Source organism: Ursus maritimus, unplaced genomic scaffold, assembly GCF_017311325.1.
Source record: "Ursus maritimus isolate PB19 unplaced genomic scaffold, ASM1731132v1 scaffold_17, whole genome shotgun sequence".
In the NCBI taxonomy this organism is placed as follows: Eukaryota; Metazoa; Chordata; class Mammalia; order Carnivora; family Ursidae; genus Ursus; species Ursus maritimus.
The window spans coordinates 23389970-23409633 of record NW_024424119.1 but is presented as its reverse complement, the minus strand read 5'-3'; the positions used below and the strand labels follow the sequence as shown (position 1 = coordinate 23409633).

Below are 19664 nucleotides of genomic sequence, written 5' to 3'. Positions count from 1 at the left end.
AATTATTTTCATAATAAGACTAAGAAATTATTTTTTTTCACTATGTTGACATTTGCACTGACGGTGCAAAAGCAATGGTTAGTAAAACTGCCAGGGCTTTAGCACAGATCAAGGCAGTAGTACCAAATGGTAATCACCGTATTTTTCACTGCCAAGCACTTAGAATAAATAAAAAATGCTAGTTTCACTTAAAGAAGTCCTTGATGAAGCAATAAAGAAAAAAAAACAACTTAGTCCTTAAATACAGGTCTTTTCCATAATCTGAGGAACAAAGTGGGAAATCTGCGTAAAGCACTTTCGCTGCACACTAAAATATAATCTAGTTTTTTAAAAGAACCGCACTTGGAGTTGTGAGCTAGAACACCATTTTTACTTGAAAGAATGACTGACAAGCTATGGTTATTCAGACTTGGGTATTTGGCATACATTTTATCAAAAATTACCACAGTGAGCTTATCAATTCAAGAAAACCAACTTTGTTGCTAGCAATAAAAGCTTTCAACCTTTCAAGTGAAAACAGAATTTTGGAAAATACGTATTTACCACTATGAGCTTGACAACTTCTTAATACTTTTTCCAAGACTTTTCTGATGAGACTGGTAGTTATATTAATGAACGTAAATCTTTAATATTATAACATGAAATTTTTTACCATTTCAAAAATCTGCATAACACAGTGAATAATCCATTTCCAAATGATCAATGTAAGATGCTATAAAATCATGCATGGGTAGAATATCCATTCAAAATACAAGAAAAACCAATGAATTTTAATGTGACCGAGAACAAAAACAAAAACCCTGACTGAAGTCCTTTCTAAAATGAGGTTGAGTTTTGGTATAATTACAAAAAAAGAATATCCACCATGATTATACTCTTTTTAAACTATACACCTATGTGAGGCCAGCTTTTTTTCATTTCCTTCAACTCTATACCGCAACAGATTAATGTAGAAGCAGATACGAGAATCCAACTATCTTCTATTAAATCAAGCATCTAGTTTTCCATTAAAAAAAAAAAGTTTTAAAAATATGTCATTTAAGAGTGCCTGGTGTCTCAGTTGGTTAAGCATATGCCTTCAGCTCAGGTCATGATTCCAGGGTCCTGGGACTGAGCCACATGTTGCACTCCCTACTCAGTGGGGAGTCTGCTTCTCTCTCTGCCCCTCCCCCACAACTCATGCTCTCTCAAATAAAATCCTAAGAAAAAAGTCATTTATATTAATATGCAATTAGTATATTACTGTTTCTTTAAAAGATTTTATTTATTTATTTAAGAGAGAGAGAGAGAGAGAGAGAGAGAGCGCATGAGCGGGGGGAGGGGCAGAGGGAGAAGCAGGATAAATAAAATCTTTAAAAAAACTTTCTCAGTTTTAATTTCTAATATGGTAAACAGATATAAATCACATAAAAAGAGCTCTTTGAGGGTGCTTGATAATTTTTAAAAATGTAAATGAGTCCTAAAACCAAAAGTTTCCAAACATCAGCTAATAATATAAAGAAGACTGTTGAGGACAGAATCTGTCAATGATATTTAAGAGTAATCCAGTAATGAACCAGATCTCATCTTACCCTTGTTGCTTACATCCCAAGTTTCATACATTCAAGGAAAATAATACAGTACTAGAATAACTTTTTTTTAACATCTCAACATATCTGAAATACTTAGGCTTAGTTCAGTAACCCATACCAAACTAAGTACATCAATGCCTCAAAATATATTATGCCTGAACTTCTAGAAAACTTTATAATAAAGCATACAGTGAAGACACTCACTGGCTTGCCAGCATGACTGGCAGTTCCCACGATGACAAGGTTCTTCACATCTATGAAGGCCACAACGGAGTTTCCTCCCACAAATCAAAGGACACTTGTGCTCCTTATCCTATGAAGAGATTCGTATCTGTTTGTAAAATTATCTCCATTTATATTTTCCACAAACAACAAGAAGAGTAATAAAAAAAGCTCTCCACACATTTATCGATGAAATGATGTCTGGGATTAGCTTCAAAATAATCAGAGGGAGTAGGTATGGATGCAGATGAAATAAGATTAGTCATGAGCTGATCACTACTGAAGTTGGATGTTGGGTATAAGGGACTCATACTAACCTCTCTGCTTTTGTATATGTTTGAAATTTTCAATAATAAGAGGAAGTCTTTAAGCCTTCAAATACTGATTTATAAGTCTTGATACACTGTCCAGTTTTATCACTCTTCATCTTGTCAATATGTAAACTTTAAAAATAACAATTATGTATAATATACATATATAGGTGTTGTGTATACATGTACTACTTTGGTATTGGCACTGTGTTATCTTATTTATACACAAAACTCACACACACACACACCATGGCAACACATTACTGCCAGGTAATGCTTCCTTTATTAAGTTCCATGTAAGTGAATTATTTCAGATAACTGAAACTTGCTCCTTTCAAAAATGCCCTACTCATTTTGCCTACTGACCTGATCCACATTGTATGTGAAACCCAAAGCCTGAATCGCTAAGACCAGCCCAGTCTGTGTTTTGGGACAGCACATAATCCCCTGCAGAGGACTGTATGCTCATCTGGTGATCTTGGGCTCTGGAGCCTGAGGCCTTCTGTCTTCTTTCTCTTCTCCCATATTGCCACAGGCTGACCTGGGTTAGGCCTAAAAAGGCCTGTCTCTCTAGGCAGCTCTCTTACTGCTGCTCAGGGGCCCCTCCCAGTGATTTCTAAATCTGGGCTGCACTCCAGACAGCTGAGGCTTCTAGATGCCCTGCCCCTGGATGAATGCATCTGACTGTACCTAATGATAGGTCCACTTACCACACAGCATATCTCATTACATTTATGCCGTCCACACAACCGTTTCTTGTTACACCGCTTATCACACATAAATGTAGCATCTGCTGTGGCCAATTAAAAAGAAAAAAAAAGGGCAAAGGATATGAACATTCATTCAACAAATATTTGAGTGACTACAAGCTGAAGAAATACAAATGTAATAATGTAAATGAGTTAGTTATGGTGAAAATACATGTAAAAAGATTTTCCATTTGTCAGGCTGTCAAAAAAAAGACAATGGAAGACTGATTAATATTTGGTATGGGTGAAGGTGTGGAGAACAAGGCACACTCAGTGGATAGGAGTATAAATTTTTGGTGTACATATGCATCTATCAAAAATTTCAGTGGTAATTCTATCTTAAGGAATCATTCCTACCTACATAATTTCAAAAGTGGCTAAAAAAAAAAAAAAAAAGTGGCTAGGACACCAAAAGCACAAGCAACAAAAGAAAAAACAAATTGGCCTTGATCAAAATTAAAAGATTTTGTGCACCAATGACGCCATTAAGAAAGTGAAAAGACAGCCCACATAATGGGTGAAAATATTTGCAAATCATCTATCTATAAGGGTCTAGGATCCAAAATACATAAAGAACTCTTACAACTCAAAAACAGGAACTGAAAACAACACAACTAAAAGATCGGCAAAGGACTTAGACTCTTTTCCAAAGAAGATTACAAATGGCAAAGTACATAAAAAAATGTTCAATGTCACTAAGGAAATGCAAATCAAAACCATAATATCACTTCATATATATTTAGGATAGCTATAATAAGAAAACACATAAAAACCAAAACCAAAACAAAAAATAAGTGCTGGAGAGAATGTGGAAAAACTGGAACCCTCACACATTGTTGATGGGAATGTAAAATGATGTAGCTGCTACGGAAAACTGCTGTGGCAGTTCTTTAAAAAATTACACACAGAATTCCCATATGATCCAGCAATTTCACTTGTAGGTATATATCCAAAAAAATTTTAAACAGGTGTTTTAACAAAAATTTGTGTACAAATGTTCACAGTAGCACTAATCATAATAGCCAAAAGATCGAAACAACCCAAATGTCTGTCAACAGATGAATGGATAAATAAATTGTGATATATCCATACAGTGAAATATTATTCAGTCATAAAGAGGAATGAAGTACTGATATGTGCTACAACATGGATGAGTCTTGAAAATATGCTAAGTGAAAGAAGCCAGGCATAAAAGGTTACATACTATATGATTCCATTTATATGAAATACTCAGAATAGGTAAATCCATAGAGACAGAAAGCAGATTAGTGGTTCCCAGGGGTTTGAGGGAGGAGTGAATGGGGAGTGAAAACTTAATGAAAACAGGGTTTCCTCTTAGGGTGATGAAAATGTTTTGGAACTAGACAGAGGTGATGGCTGCACAACATTGTGAATTTACTACATGCCATTGAATTGTATACTTTAAAATGGCCTGTTCTATGTCATGTGAATTTTATTTTATTTATTTATTTTTTAAAGATTTTATTTATTTATTTGACAGAGAGAGAGAAATAGCCAGCGAGAGAGGGAACACAAGCAGGGGGAATGGGAGAGGAAGAAGCAGCTCCCAGCAGAGCAGGGAGCCCAATGCGGGGCTCGATTCCAGGATGCTGGGGTCATAACTTGAGCCGAAGGCAGACGCTTAACGACTGAGCCACCCAGGGGCCCGTTATGTGAATTTTATCTCAATTTTTAAAAATGGGCTAGGTGCTGAAGTTTTTATGGGTGAAATAATGTTTGAGATTTGTTTTCAAAGTACTCTAGTGAAAATAAAAAGTAGGGAAGGGAGAGCAAAATGTTGATAACAGATGATGGGTGACAGGTACTTAGGGTTTATTATACTAATCTTTCTACTTTCATTTATGGCTGCAATATTTCATCATAAAGTTTTAAAACGTCAGACAAGATGGCTACTGCATTATTCGTAATGGGGAAAAACTGGAGACAGCCTGAATGACCACCCAAAGGGCAATGGTGAACTGGACTGCGGTATACCCACATATAGAATACCCACATATAGAATACCCTGTAAGAGGGAGAGCTATATACACTGACATGGAAAAATGTCTTTGCTATATTACTGAGGGAAAAAAAAACCCAAGTTGCAAACAGCATGCTTAGTAGAAACCTAAGTTTAGAAGAAAAAACAAAACTAACGGGCACGTGAATACATCTATATGAACACAGAAAAAGATCTAGACCCATACCCAACAAACTAATAACAGTTTCATCAGGGAAGTAGAACTAGGAGGGGAAAATCAGGTTAGGGTATATTTTCACTATTTACTTTACACTGTTTTTATTTTTTTACTTTAAAAAGTGTATTAATGTAATTTTTTCAAATTATGTTTTTAATAACCAAAATTTTGACTGTGGGCTTAAGGCGGATATTTCTAGCTACCTCCCAAACAGCTACTCTCCACCTTCTTAATGCTACAGAGCCTTAATTTTTTTCAGAAATTGGGTGCCCATGTGCTCCTCGGTTCAAGGTGTGAATGCAGAATAGTCTATTTGCCTGTTAATTCCATTCCCCTTGTTAATGTCTGGTTTAGGCAGGAGCATGTGATACAAAGTGTACTGAGAGCCTCTCAGGACTGTTTTCCTTGCTCTTAAGAAGGAAGCGGAACTTGGAGCAACTGGGTGGCTCAGTCAGTTAAACATCAGACTCTTGATTTTGGCTCTGGTCATGATCTCAGGGTTGTGAGATCAAGCCCCAAGTTGGGCTCTGCACTCAGTGGGGAGCCTGCTTAAGATTCTCTCTCCCTCTGCCCCTCCCCCACCCCACTTGCTCTCTTGGGGAAAAAAAAATGAAGGAAGGGAAGCTTAAGAATCTCTTTCCTTTGGATGTTGTTGGGTGAGATGTGTGGACTTGCTATAGCTAACTTCCACCCATGAGGGGAAAACCAAAAAAATCAGAGAAGCTGACCTGGTGTCCTGCAATCAGTGAGGCTGGAATTAACCAAGCCGGGCCTTGTTCTGCCTCCATACTTCCTACTATGTGAGACAGTAAACTCCCTTATTACTGATGTTACTTTTCCCTGGGTTTTTAATACCCGCAAACAAAAGCATCCTAACCCAATACAGCTTTCTTCCTAGCCAGAATAAGAGCTTTTATTTTGTACACATTTAACTTCTATTTAACTTCTGTCGCTTTCCAGAAAGGTTTTAAGGTGTCTTAAACAAAAGACTATGAAATGGTTAGCAAAGGATAGAATCATAACAGCACAGAATGTCAGGATCAAGGACAAAGGAAGAAAGGACACTGTAGTCCTCAAGGTTAAGAAGGCTGTTCCAGGTATGCAACAGAATCGAGCCTTATGGGGATCAAGCATCAGAGTCAGTGTGTAAAGTTTGCTGCATTAGGTATTATTCACCTTCACCCCCATTACCGCCATTTTATTATGAAAATTTTCAAACATATAAAGAAGTTGAAACAACTTTACAGTGAATATCCATATACCATTACTGAGATTCTACCATCACTTTTTCACATATCTACCTATTCTATCTACCAATCAATTTATCTTAATATTTGATGCACTGCAAAGAAAGCTGCAGATATGAGTACACTTACCCTAACTTTAGCATCATTAACTAGCATTCAGTTTATGATTTTTACTTTTCTTTTCAGGTAAAAGTTACATACAATGAAATGCACAAATTCTAAGTGTACCTTTACTGAGTTATGACAAATACATAACCCAAACCCCTATCAAGATAGAGAACAATTACTTTTATCCCAGAATGTTCCCTCTTGCCCCTTCCCAACCATACCTTCACTTTTGAGACTGGTACACGGAAGCTCCTAGGAAAAAAGGAAAAAAAGACAACAGTAACTCCTTTAGGAATAAATGAAACAATACAATTATAGAATAATGCTAAATATAACAGGTATATCCTAAATATCCTGTACTTCTGTGGCAGCCACTTATTCACCAACTTTATCCATCTGGAACTAGGTTAGCTCAGTCCCTGTATTTAATATGCTTTCCTGACAACAGGGCCCCAGGTTTACTGACACTTCATATAAATATAACTGTAATAATCTCTGTGGTCTGGCCTCCTAATTCAAAGTAGATTAGGAATTATAAAAGCTGAATGGAAAGAGGGGCTGTTAAAGGTATAGAAAGCAAAGAAAAATAACTGCCTGGCAAGGGTAGACAGAAAAAGCCATAAAAAGCAGAAAAAGTGAAAATATGTAACAATCTGGTACCAGAGGCAAAGAGCTCAACACACTTAAGAGCAGCCCTGACATTGGTGAAATGCAGCAAAGTAGAATAGAGTAGTCCTCTGGCATTCAGAGTATTACTGTAGTAATTATGTATGAATGACCCCAAAGATCACATGTAACTTGCTGAGGCATGATCCTGAATAATGTGTGGAGAGGCAGCTGCGTGGGAGCATGTCAGTCACTTGGGGGAGAGGGAGTTTGGCTGCCCGGCATCCACGTCTGAATTTGTCTTTGATGTCATTCACAGGTTGCTATGTACTCAGAAACTAGCAAAATGATAAAAATATTTTTTCTTAGTGAAAATGACCCTGAAAAAAGGGGCAGCTACTAGAGTTGAAAAGAGAAGTAAAAAGGTCTAAGAAAAGGAAGACTCTAGCTAGAAAGATGTTTTCGATAAATTAGTTGGTTGTGTTGGATGATAAGGAAAAGTTCCCCATACGTTCTCTAGAAATTTCATGAGCAGCCTCGTGAAAATTGCTTGAGCGAATGTTCCAGTTAATGCAAACACTGGATTATAGAGTAGAAATGACATGCTACAGTGGCATCTACAACTTCAGGGAAAGGCAGAGCTCCTATAGGTCCCTAAAATCAGTATGAATAACCAACAAAAAGTTAAATACAGTACTCTTTGTAAGAGGTAGTAAGATACAGCATAAATTTTTCAAAGACTCCCACCAAAGCTTTGAAGCTTTAAGAAATTAGTTTTACTTATCTAGAAAACTCACTTCCAGGGGCACTTGGGTGGCTCAGTTGGTTAAGTGTCTGCCTTTGGCTCGGGTCATGATCCTAGGGTCCTGGGATAGAGCTCCCGAGTCAGGCTCCCTCTCCCTCTGTCCCTCCCCTACTCATGCCCTCTCTCGCTATTTCTCTCTCAAATAAATAAAACCTTAATTTAAAAAAAAAAAAGGGAAAAAGATGGAAAAGCCCATTCATTACAAAAGACATTTCATGAAAAATTTGGCTAAACAATGAGGTGATGATCAACAGTTTCAAAGAGATTTTTCACTCTGCCAGAGGTTTCAAGAAAATTCATACTGTTAATGAGTGCTCACAGCAATTTTAGAATAAAACTTATTTGCAAAAATTCTATTTACACAAAGCTTTTCATGAGTACACTCACTGCCATGGGGGCCACTATTAGAGGGAGTGAGGAAGGACAGTGAATGAGAAGCAAAAAAGCACAGAGAATGGGATTGCTGTGGAGAAAGAAGCAAACTGACAGTAACCATTTCTAGCTCATGCGTCCCAACCCTGCCGGTGCTTCTTGGTCACAAAGAGCACCTCTGGGTATTACTAAAATTGTGATTACTAGATCACAGTACTTCACAGTCTTCAAGGTCCTGTAGCTGACATTCAAAATATCTCTACTGTCCCACGTACTCTGCAGTTTCTTTCAGGGAAAAGAACTGCACACACATACAACTTTTGCCAAATGTAAACTGCATTATTTTTACATTTTTATTCTAAAGCTTACCTAATAAACTAGCTCCCAATTTATGAACTACATCCTCAGAATCATTTGCAAGTTAGAAGCTACCCAGACCTTGAGCTTGGTAGTGGTGAATATGCACTGAAAGTGGGTCAGAGAGGACTGATCATACTTGGAATGTTCTCCAAGTTGGATTACCCAAAGACTTCCACATCAAGGCTCCTGCCTTTGGTTATAAGCATAGGAATGGTAAAAATGGTTAGATGTCCCTTTTATAACAAAAAGTCCAATCAAAACTGCCCTGGGGCAGGAAGTAGAAATTGACAAAACACTTGTATAGTTAAGAATTAACCTTTTTGAAAGGGCGGTCTGGCCTTTGCCATTGGCTTCTGGGAGGTAATCTCTAAGCCTTTGGAATATCACGCCTGATAGGAGTGTCACTGTTTGCCTGAGGCCTTGGGTCACCACACAGTGTAACGCAATTTAGGGTACAGACTGGCCATACTGAAAAGTCTTAAGGTGGGGACTGGCTATACCACAAAGACCAATAATGTACGTCAGGGTGGAGACTTGGGTCCATACAGTAACCATAGACCTCTGGTGACACTGGAGACTGAGATCAGCCACATGGGCAGTCAACCATGTGTACACAATGGAACCTCAGTAAAAACTGAACACCCAGGCTTGGGTGACCTTTCTTGGTTGGCAATACTCCATGCATATTATTACCAACTGATGTTGAGAAAGTAACACTGGTCCAACTCCATAGGGAGAGGACAATTAGAAGCTTCATATTTGGTATTTCTTGGACTCTGCCCTGCGTGTTTCTTCCTTTGGATGATATTAATCTGTATCCTCCCCCCGTAATAAACTGTAACCACGATTCTAACAGCTTTCAATGAGTTCTGTTGAGTCCTTTTAGTGAATTATCAAACCCTGAGGGTGGTCTTGGGGACACTGGACTTGCAGTTGGTTATCAGAAGTTAGGGTGGTCTTATGGACTATTCTAATTCAGCAGTTGTCTAAACTCTTACAGTGGGTATCAGGAATGAGGGCGATCTTGTGGACTATGTTCTCTCCAACTTCTTAGTTACCTAACTCCTTGCAATAAGTGCTTTTGTTCTACACTAGCATCTAGCATTATCACACTTGTATTTGGTAGAGCTATCTGTACACTTGCCTTAGGCCCATTACTGGTCTCTGAGCCTAGAGTGCTACTCCCCCCCACCTCCAGTACCTACCCTACAACTAGCCCCTGGTTGCTGTCAGCATACACTGGCTGGATTAAATGAATCATATGTAGTATGATAGGAACAAAACATTATTAAGTTATTTTGATTCCTCGCATCCCGTAATCATTAATTTAAAAGGTATGAGTGATAACAACTCTAACATTGTTTACGATTTACCTTTGTTCTGAAAGAGCATCTGCAGGAAATAACTGACGTACGAGAGCATGGTCCACAGTCTCCTTCATGGCAGAGCTTTTCACAGGTATGAATGAAATCTTCAATAAAAATGAAAAAAGCTAGGAATGAAAACTGCAAGTACTCATTTTCAGACTCCCAAGTTCACTAGACATATTGGTCTTCTACTTCTATGCCCTGCAACTCCAGAATGAGAGTTGAGGGAAAAATGATGTAGTCAATGCCTCTTCCCCTATCTTCCTTTCATCTGGCAGGCGGGGCCTTTTCTGGCAAAGAATATCCTTTGGAGTCCATAATGCTTTGCCCTAAGTCAAAAATCAGATCTTCTGACTCCTTTCTTTACGTCTCAAGTCTCAAGGTTAGACGTGGATATCCTTAAAATTATAGCCATGGATGACTTTACTGAAGTATTCTTGACTCTGAAAATCTGGGGATCATAAACAATCAGAAACCATGATCCATAATCTCACTGACTCTAGCTCTGTGACTATCTGGTGATAAGATATCTGCCATTTATTCTCCTAAACTAGGTTTAGGACAAATTCCGTTTCAAGGATCCCTTGGGGATCAGTCACAGCCTCTTACGGCTGCTGTTTAAATGATGTGTTTTTTCCCATCCTTTTATTTTCAGCCTAATTTTATTTTTAACTCTAAAGTCTGTTTTCTAAAGATACCACATAGTTGGATCTTGTGCTTTTTAAAAAAATTTCGTTGGACAGCCTCTGCTTTCTAATAGTTTAATCTATTCACATTAACATTATTATAGATACAGTTGAATTATACCTGCTAACATTTAACTTTTACTTTTCTGTATGCCTCCTGTCTTTTTTTATTAATCGAATCCTCCTTTACCGCTTTCTTTGGCATTAAGTGAATATTTTCTAATATAACATTTTTTCCCTTTAATGGTATTTTTCACTATTTTTAGGGGGGTTATTTTCTTAATGGCTGTTCTAGGGCTTACCAGATACATTTTATCAGAATCTACTTCAGATTTATACTAATCTAATTCCAGTGAGATATAGAAGTCTTATTTCTATGTAGCTCTATTCTCCCTTCTCTTTTACGCTATTATTGTTATACATATGTCTACATGTTACAAACCCAATAATATATTATTATATTACTTCATATAATTTCTATTAAAGCTGAGAAAAGGACAGCAAGCATACATTCACAGTTTGTTGTATTTATCATCTTATTTACCATTTCTGGTTTTCTTCATTTGTTCCTGCAGATCTGAGTTACCACTTGGTATCACTTTTTTACCCCAGTACAACTGTGACCCCACCCACCCTCTTTGTGCTCTTATTGTCAGACAGATTTCCACGTCGTTATAGGCCTAACAATACAATTACATATTATCTTATACAATTGTTTTTTAAGTCAGTTGCGAAAAGAATATGCATTTACACTATCATTTAAAATTATGTAATTACTGTTACTCTTTGATTTTTCATATGGATTTGAATTTATATCTGGGTTTACTTGCTTTTATCCCGAAGAACTTCCTTTAGTATTTATTGTGAAGCAGATCTCCTAGCAATGAATTGTTTTTATTTTCATTTTTGAAAGATAGTTCTGGATAGAAGCTTCAGTTTTTTCCCCCCAGCATTTTGAATAGTTCATTCCAGTGTCTTCTTGTTGTGATGTGGTGTTCTCCATTGTTTCTGATGAGAAGTCTGCTGTTAATCTTATAGGGGTTCCCTTGTATGTGAGGAGTCATATTTCTCTTGCTGCTTTCAAGATTTTCACCTTGTCCTTGGCTTTCAGCTTTTTACTAGGTGTGGCTCTCTTTGAATTCATCCTATTGGATAAGCTGAGCTTCTTGGATACATAGATTAATGGTTTTCAATAAACTTGAAAAGTTTTCAGCTATTCAAATATTTTTCTGCTTTCTACTATTGTGGTATTCCCATTACATATATGCTTGTGTGCTTAAAAGTGCCCTGCATTTGTTTGAGGCGCTGTTCATTTTTCTTCATTCTACTTTCTCTCTGTTGGGCACAAATTGCTCAGCAGTCTGATTCAATGAAATGTGGGCAGGGGCAGTCTTTGAGTCAAGTCTGTATAGTTTGTTCTGATCTCAGAAGGGCTCCTCTTAGTTATCTCTTTCCCTAGTTCTTTCTGCTGAACTAGCTGGCTTACAGTTTAGCTTACTGCCCTTAATTAAGAAGAGGTATTATTTTTTAAAGGGCCTTTAGGTCTGAACTTCTCTACTGTGTTTCAAATTAAAGTCCGTTCCTTTGGGGGAATACTTTGTAGCTCTCTTTTCTTATGGACTACCTTTCCCCCTGGGAAAAGTCTCAGTCACTTACTCTTGGTGCTAAGTGGGACAGTAGCCTCTGGTTTTCTTGGCTTGTTTTTCCCAGTGTAGAACCTCTGCTCTAAAAGTGAGCTGGGGTGAAGATGACTGGGGCCTCAACAGTCTAGCCTGTTGTGACTGGGGTACGAACTCCCAACTTATGGGTGGGGCTGTATGAAAAGGAGCCCCTGACTGCTCAGCTGTGCTTACCAGAAATTTAGCCTCTTCCACTTGGAGTTAGAGGGGATGAAAAATGCTGGCAGTCGGCTCCTCCCTATGAAATATGGTAGGGAGCTTAGGGGTAGAGGCAGCCCTATCTTCTTGGCACACCTATCCTGAGTAGAGCTTTTGTTAAGCTGAGCTCGGGGTGGAAGGAAGGGAGTGGACTGTGACTTAAACAACATAGACTCTTGCTGTTCTTACTGAATTTTAGGTTTTCTTTAACAAATAGTTCATTTGATGTATGCCCATAGGACAATTTCCAGAAACTTTAAGTAATTGCTTTGTAATAATTTTCCCTAGCTTTGCTTGTTTTGCTGGGGAATGGGTCCACACAGCTCATGTTCCCATCCTGAAAGTAGAACTTTCCCTAGTATCTCATACTAAAGCAATCTGTCTAGGATGGAAATTCCTATTGAGTGAGCTACTAAAAGATTTCGGCAAGCTTTCTACAGATAAGCCAGATCTGAATAAACTTGACAGCCATTGTTTTCACTAGCCATGGGATTGTCTTTGAGCTCTCAATCCGACTCAGCCTAATTCCTTACAAATTTTCCATGACTAAAAACTTGTTGAGGTACAGTGGTTACCCTCACACCCCTTCATCTGGTCTTGTCCCACCCTCTGGGCCTATTTATACAGACAATTACTATCCTTCTCTTGCTCAAGTCCCCCTGCACTACCCATTTCACATTTCCTCTTTCTCTGATTGCCAACATATCTTAGCCCCACAGTGGGATTTCTGGTCATCATATATGAAATTATTACAAAACTGACCCATGAGCTTTTTGAAAAGGGAAGACCTTTACTATCCTTCTTGATTTTGAAGTCACCTGATCTCCACTTTACAGAGCTTATCTGAAGATACATTTTTACAGTAGGCAAGAGAACCAACAGACAACTGATTTTCCTAATGCAGTTAAAATATGTATTAAAATATGAGAAAAGAGCATTTCTCCTCTATACACAATTTTAAAGTCAAACTATAAAAAATAATTAGGCACACAGGCACACTAAAAGCAATGACAGGAAAATAAACACCCAAAAGCTTTAACAAGTAGATAAAACAATTAAAACTGTACACTGGTGTGGGGAAATTGCCCGAGAAACCTGAGTACGCCCTAAGGGCATCACTGTACCCAGCATAATACAATAACTGAGGTTCAGGAAAATGATGACTCTGAGTCAATAAAGAGGAAAGAAATTATCTTCAGTAACCTCTGTTTAAAGAAAGAAGAAAATGCAAGTTTTAGAAAACTGCCTTCCAAAATGATGCTCAGAAAGTCTTACCCTCAACCAAATGGGAAACTCAGCTATAGAGAAAGTATTTCTTGAGTACTCCAATGGCTAAAGTTTTATTATATTTAGCATTTTAGTTCTTAAACATCTCAACCGCAGTCATTTAACATGTTCCTATTATATGAAAATGCCTTTAAACACTCATTGACCCCTGGACTGGTAAAAGGATATATGGTGTTCATACTACTGCAGGCTACTAAGAGAAATTATAACCCCCACCGGCCCCACATGGAATAGTATCTCGCAACTGTCCTGAGGTGGCAATAAAATAGCCGAAGCAAAAGGAGAGATCACTTGGGCATATTTGAGTTTTCATAAGTATATTTTGAGGAGGAAAGAAAAAATGCCCACACAAATTTTATCATTAATATTTTCAAAAGCCTCTGATACTATAACTGAAATTTAACACTATTCTGCTTATATATTTTTAAAGACAACTTTACGCCTACTGGTTACCTAAGGAACCACATGGCAGAGGCTTGCCGCACACTTTTCCACACGAAGGGACAGGATCCATGCATGTTTTCCGACTACTACTTCCAAGTTCTAGCAATTGGCTGAGAGGAGTTTGGCCACAAGGGCAACAGCGCACCAGCTGGGGGAGCCGTGGGCACGGCTGGCAGGGCTGAGGGTGGCACACTTGAGAACATGTATGGTTCCCACATTTCAAGTCCCTGTAAAGAAAAACAACAGACTGTTATATAATTGTTGCATAAAATATGGCTTTATTCTTACTGAGAAAAACATAAAACCTTACTTGCCACATATCTTTAAACAGCCAAAGTCTCCAAATCCATCAGACTTTCCTACATCTGTTCCACATAACACATCTCGGGAAGTGCTGCCACAGTAGCACACTTGAGGACACAATTTCAAAAACAAAGGTTAGTAAACTGTATGGATTCTTAAAATGTTCCACGCAATCTACAAGAACCTAGCACAAAATGCTATTCATTAGTGTTGATCAGACCTGATGCAGAAATAAATGTGGCTTATATAGCAGCTCTAAGATCCACCTAAGAGGCTTTATCACAGGAAGAAGTGAAAAAGGCCTTGTTAGACTGTCGATATCCCATGTGCCTCTGCAACACATCCTCAGAACAGCATTAAAGTGAAGCAACCCTCTAAATGAAGAGACTACTGTCCAGCCCCTAAGGCCATGGCTGAGAACCATTCACCCTGAGGCTCCCTGGGCATCACTGGGGTCCTCTAGAGACGTTACAGAAGATAGAAGCCAAGTTGGTGACAGTCATGGAGGAGATGATGACTGAATCCCTGCCGTCTTCACTCCAACGCAAGCAGCACAGATTTAGTACTTTATATATTGGGGTTCACATAAAATACTCAGAAAAACTATCTATTGCTAAAAGGGAATAAAAAAATCAGTGCAATATAAAATCCTTAATCATTTGTATTCTACTACTATTGAATTTGAAGTAATCATGTTTGAGTATTCACACTGAGCAGAAAGTTCAAACAACTCAAGACTTTAATTTGCTAGATAAAGAACCCAGTCCAACATCTATAGCTCTTCCTGTGGGTTCAAGAAATGAGTTCCTTTATTTCTTGAGGTCAGCAATAAATATGTGTTATATTTAAGGAGTTATGTTTCTGATGTATTAATATGTAACAAAGTCTGATGAGAACTAATTTTCATCAATTTACATAATTTTTCTAAGTGTTACTTTACATTTTCAATTTATAATAAAAATTTATCCCATTAAAATCAATCTATGCAAATATACTTGGCCCTACATAATAAAAGCAGACCAAAAGAGTAGAAACTAAATTGAAATCTTGCAGACTTAATGATGCTTTCCTTCTTTCTCAATACAACTTAGATTATCTACTTGCACATAAAATCAACATAAAAATAAATGCAACACTATAAAAACATCAAATCTTAAAATCACATATTTAGTAAAAAATAAAATAGAATACTTCTAACTTCAAACATTAGCAATAATGTTTATAAAAAAAAATGACCAAGAACTTTCAATGAGACACGAGAAAGGGGAAAGCCTCAAATCAATAAAGACCCAACCAAGACTCTTGATTTTTAAAATCTACATTCCATCTTCCAGTAAGTACATTTGCAGTTTCATCCCCTGTTCTAAAACTGATTCATTTATTCAATAAAGACTTACTGGATGAATATAGATGTAGGAAATACAACCAGTATTTATGGAGCCAATGAAATTGGTAAAGAAACCCTAGTAACTGGGAATTTCTGCAAGCAGGCTTTTCTTTGCTAAGTTTCTGCTCAGACAGAACAGAGGATTTTGTTTTGTTTTGTTTTTCGGAGGTAATGAGCAGATAGCTGTGAACAAAAAAGTCGAGGGTCAGAAATAAACCCATGCCTGCATGGTCAATTAATCTACGATAAAGGAGGCAAGAATATACAATGGGGAAGAGTCTTTTCAGTAAATAGTGCTAGAAAAATTTAACAGCTACATGCAAAAGAATGAAACTGGACCATTTTCTTACACCATACACAAAAATATCCTCAGAATGAATTAAAGACATAAATGAGAGATCTGAAACCATTAAACTTCTAAAAGTAAACACAGGCAGTAACCTCTTGGACACTGCCTTTAGCAACATATTTATGGATATGTCTCCTCAGGCAAGGGAAATAAAAGCAAAAATAAACCACTGGGACTACACCAAAATAAAAAGCTTTTACACAGCAAAGGAAACCATCAACAAAACAAAAAGACAACCTAACAAATAAGAGAATATATCTGCAAATAAGATGTCTGATGAGGGGTTAATAGCCAAAATATATAAAGAATTTATGAAACTCAACACCAAAAACAGAAACAATCCAGTTAAAAATGGGCAGAGGACCCAAATATACACTTTTCCAAAGAAGATATACACATTGCTGACAGATACTCAACATCACTAATCATCAGAGAAATGTAAATCAAAACCACAATATCACCTCACACTAGTCAGAATGCCCAGTATCAAAAAGATAAGGATGGCGTGCCTGGGTGGCTCTATCGGGCGTCTCTCTTCAGCTCAGGTCATGATCTTGGGATTGAGCCCTGTGTTGGGCTCCCTGCTCACGGGCAGCCTGCTTCTCCCTCTCCCCTCCCTGCTTATGCTCTCTCTCTCGCTATTTCTCTCTCAAATAAATAAATAAAATCTTAAAACAAAAAAATAAGAGAGATACGGAATAGTAAGTGTTGGTGAGAATGTGAAGAAAAAGGAACCCTTGTACACTGTTGGTGGGAATATAAACTGGTGCAACTACTGTGGAAAACTGTATGGAGGTTCCTCAAAAAATTAAAAACAGAAATACCATGATCCAGCAATTCTACAACTAGGTATTTACCCAAGGAAAACAAAAACACTAATTCAAAAGATACATGTAACCCTATGCTTGTTGCGCGTTATTTACAATAGCCAAGATACAGAAACAACCCAAGAGCCCACCAATAGATGAATGGATAAAGAAGATGTGGTACGTAGATATATTCAATGGACTATTACTCAGCCATAAAAAGAATGAGACTTTGCCATTTGCAACTTGGACCTAGAGGGTATTGTGCTAAGTGAAGTTAGTCTGACAGAGAAAGACAAATACCATATGATTTCACTTTTATGTAGACTCTAAAGAACAAAACAAATGAATCAACAAGCAAGCAAAAAACCAAACAGACTCTTAAATATAGAGAACAAACTGGTGGTTGCCACAGGGGAGGTAGGCACGGGGACAGATGAACTAGGTGAAGGGAATTAAAAGGTACAAACTTCCAGTTATAAAATAAGTCATGGAGATGAAAAGGACAACACAGAGAATACAGTCAATAATACTATAGTAACAATATATGGTGACAGACAGTCACTACACTTACTGTGGTAAGCACTGAGTAATGTATAGAGTTGTCAAATCAATATGCTCTACACCTAAAACTAATGTAAGACTGTATCTTAATTCAGTTAAATAAAAAACAAAAAAGAATCAAGGGTCAGAAAATTGTGACAATGAAAACAAAATGGAGCCCCTGTTCAATCAGGAAACAACCTGAGTACAGTATTAAAAAGCCCCGTTATGTATGCGTAGGCACAAGAGACAGCAATATGAGCTGGTGACAGAAGAACTGGGTGGTCACTGCTGGTTGAAGATTATTCGGGAACCAACGGTAGTCTGGAAGAAGGTCTCTGCTGCCAGCTTTAGCCTGTTCAGCATTTTTATCAACACATGAATGAACCTCTGGGAGGAATGCTTATTAAATCTCTAGATAAGGCTGAAAGGGATCCTAGAAGAACTACAAATGAAGAGGATAAATAAGCTATACTCTCCTAGATATTTATTGCAGACAAACAAAAAGCTTTCAACTGGGTCTGAAAAATCAACAACACAAAAACAGATAGTCAGAGACTGGAATCCATACAAATTTGTACAAAAAAGACCTGGGTGAGTTAGCTGAGACAAAGCACAATATGAATCAAGAGCTAAATATGGTCCACAAAGGGACTCTCTCACACCACAGTCTATACTCCTAAGACCAAACAGCCAGTATATACTTAACTCCTGCCTTATCTCAAAGGATAAGGATATATGAAATATAACACAGGAAAATACATGTAAAGATGTGAAAAGTAGAACAATGGTAGAGATACAGAATAAATCAAAGTTAAAAAAAGTACACTATAAAGACAAACATTAGGTCCACTTATCCAGGGTTCCTAAGATAAAAAGATCAATCACCTTTGAGGAAAAACTACTACTCTTGGAACTAAGGCCAGACAGTAATTTCTCCCAAGAGGACCCATAAAGAGAACACTTGAGTAATACACAGCACAGTTCCTCACATGAAACACTCATAGTGCACAACATAAAACATTTCATAGGGCTGTTACTTATTTCAAGTGCCAACATAGATCAATAGCATCACACTAAGGTAAAATTTCATCAAATAAAACTCCACAGGGCACCAATACATGGTAGGCCAGGATCCCTGCAGATCAGGGGCTGTTGTAAAAACAGAGCAATCGCACAGTATGTGTGTCTTTGTGGCTCGCTTCTTTCACTTAGCATAACATTTTGGAGGTTCATCCACTTCATGGCATCTATCAATATTCTATTCCCTTTCATGGATGAATAATAACCTGCTGCATGGTTACATTTGTTTATCCATTCATCAGGTGATAGACATTTGAATTGTTTCCATGTTTTGATTATGATGAATAGTACTGCTATGCACATACATTTACAAGTTTTGTGTGGACGTATATTTCCACCTCTTTTGGATATATGCCTAGGAGTGGAATTGCTGGGTCATATGGTGAAATTCTACATTTAACCTTTAAAGAAACTACCAAACTAAAGTGGTTATATTATACTACTCTGATTGTGGTTTTAATTTACATTTCGTTAGTATCTGAAGGTGTTAAGCACCTTTCACGTGTTTATTGGCTATTTATGTTTTTTTTTGTTTTTTTAAAGATTTTATTTATTTGAGAGAGAGAGGGAAAGAGAGCACAAGCTGGGGGAGGGGTAGAGAGAGAGGGAGAAACAGACTCCCTGCTGAGCAGGGAGCCCAACGCGGGGCTCGATCCCAGGACCCCAAGATCATGACCTGAGCTGAAGGCAGATGCTTAACTGACTGAGCCACCCAGGCACCCCTATGTTTTCTTTTATGAAGTATCTGTTCAAGTTTTTTGCTCATTGTTTAAGTTGTTCCTCTTTTTGGGGCGCCTGGGTGGCACAGCGGTTAAGCGTCTGCCTTTGGCTCGGGGCATGATCCCGGCGTTGTGGGATCGAGCCCCACATCAGGCTCCTCCGCTATGAGCCTGCTTCTTCCTCTCCCACTCCCCTTGCTTGTGTTCCCTCTCTCGCTGGCTGTCTCTATCTCTGTCAAATAAAATTAAAAAAAAAAAAAAAAA

The 19664-nt window shown here is 37.8% G+C and overlaps 1 protein-coding gene across 2 annotated transcripts in view; it reads right to left on the bottom strand.

The window, feature by feature from the left end:
* The window catches only part of NFX1 (nuclear transcription factor, X-box binding 1), a 73141-nt gene that overhangs the window by 20719 nt on the left and 32758 nt on the right, over positions 1-19664 (bottom strand). Inside the window, exons 8-13 of one of the 2 annotated variants that reach the window (XM_008695112.2) lie at positions 14521-14620; positions 14220-14437; positions 9923-10020; positions 6628-6658; positions 2815-2897; positions 1776-1884 (exon numbers count right to left, since the gene is read on the bottom strand). In XM_008695112.2, coding sequence (XP_008693334.2) covers positions 1776-1884; positions 2815-2897; positions 6628-6658; positions 9923-10020; positions 14220-14437; positions 14521-14620 — 639 coding nt within the window. The remainder of the gene's footprint in view (positions 1-1775; positions 1885-2814; positions 2898-6627; positions 6659-9922; positions 10021-14219; positions 14438-14520; positions 14621-19664) is intronic. The other variant, XM_008695113.2, reaches the window with a different exon arrangement.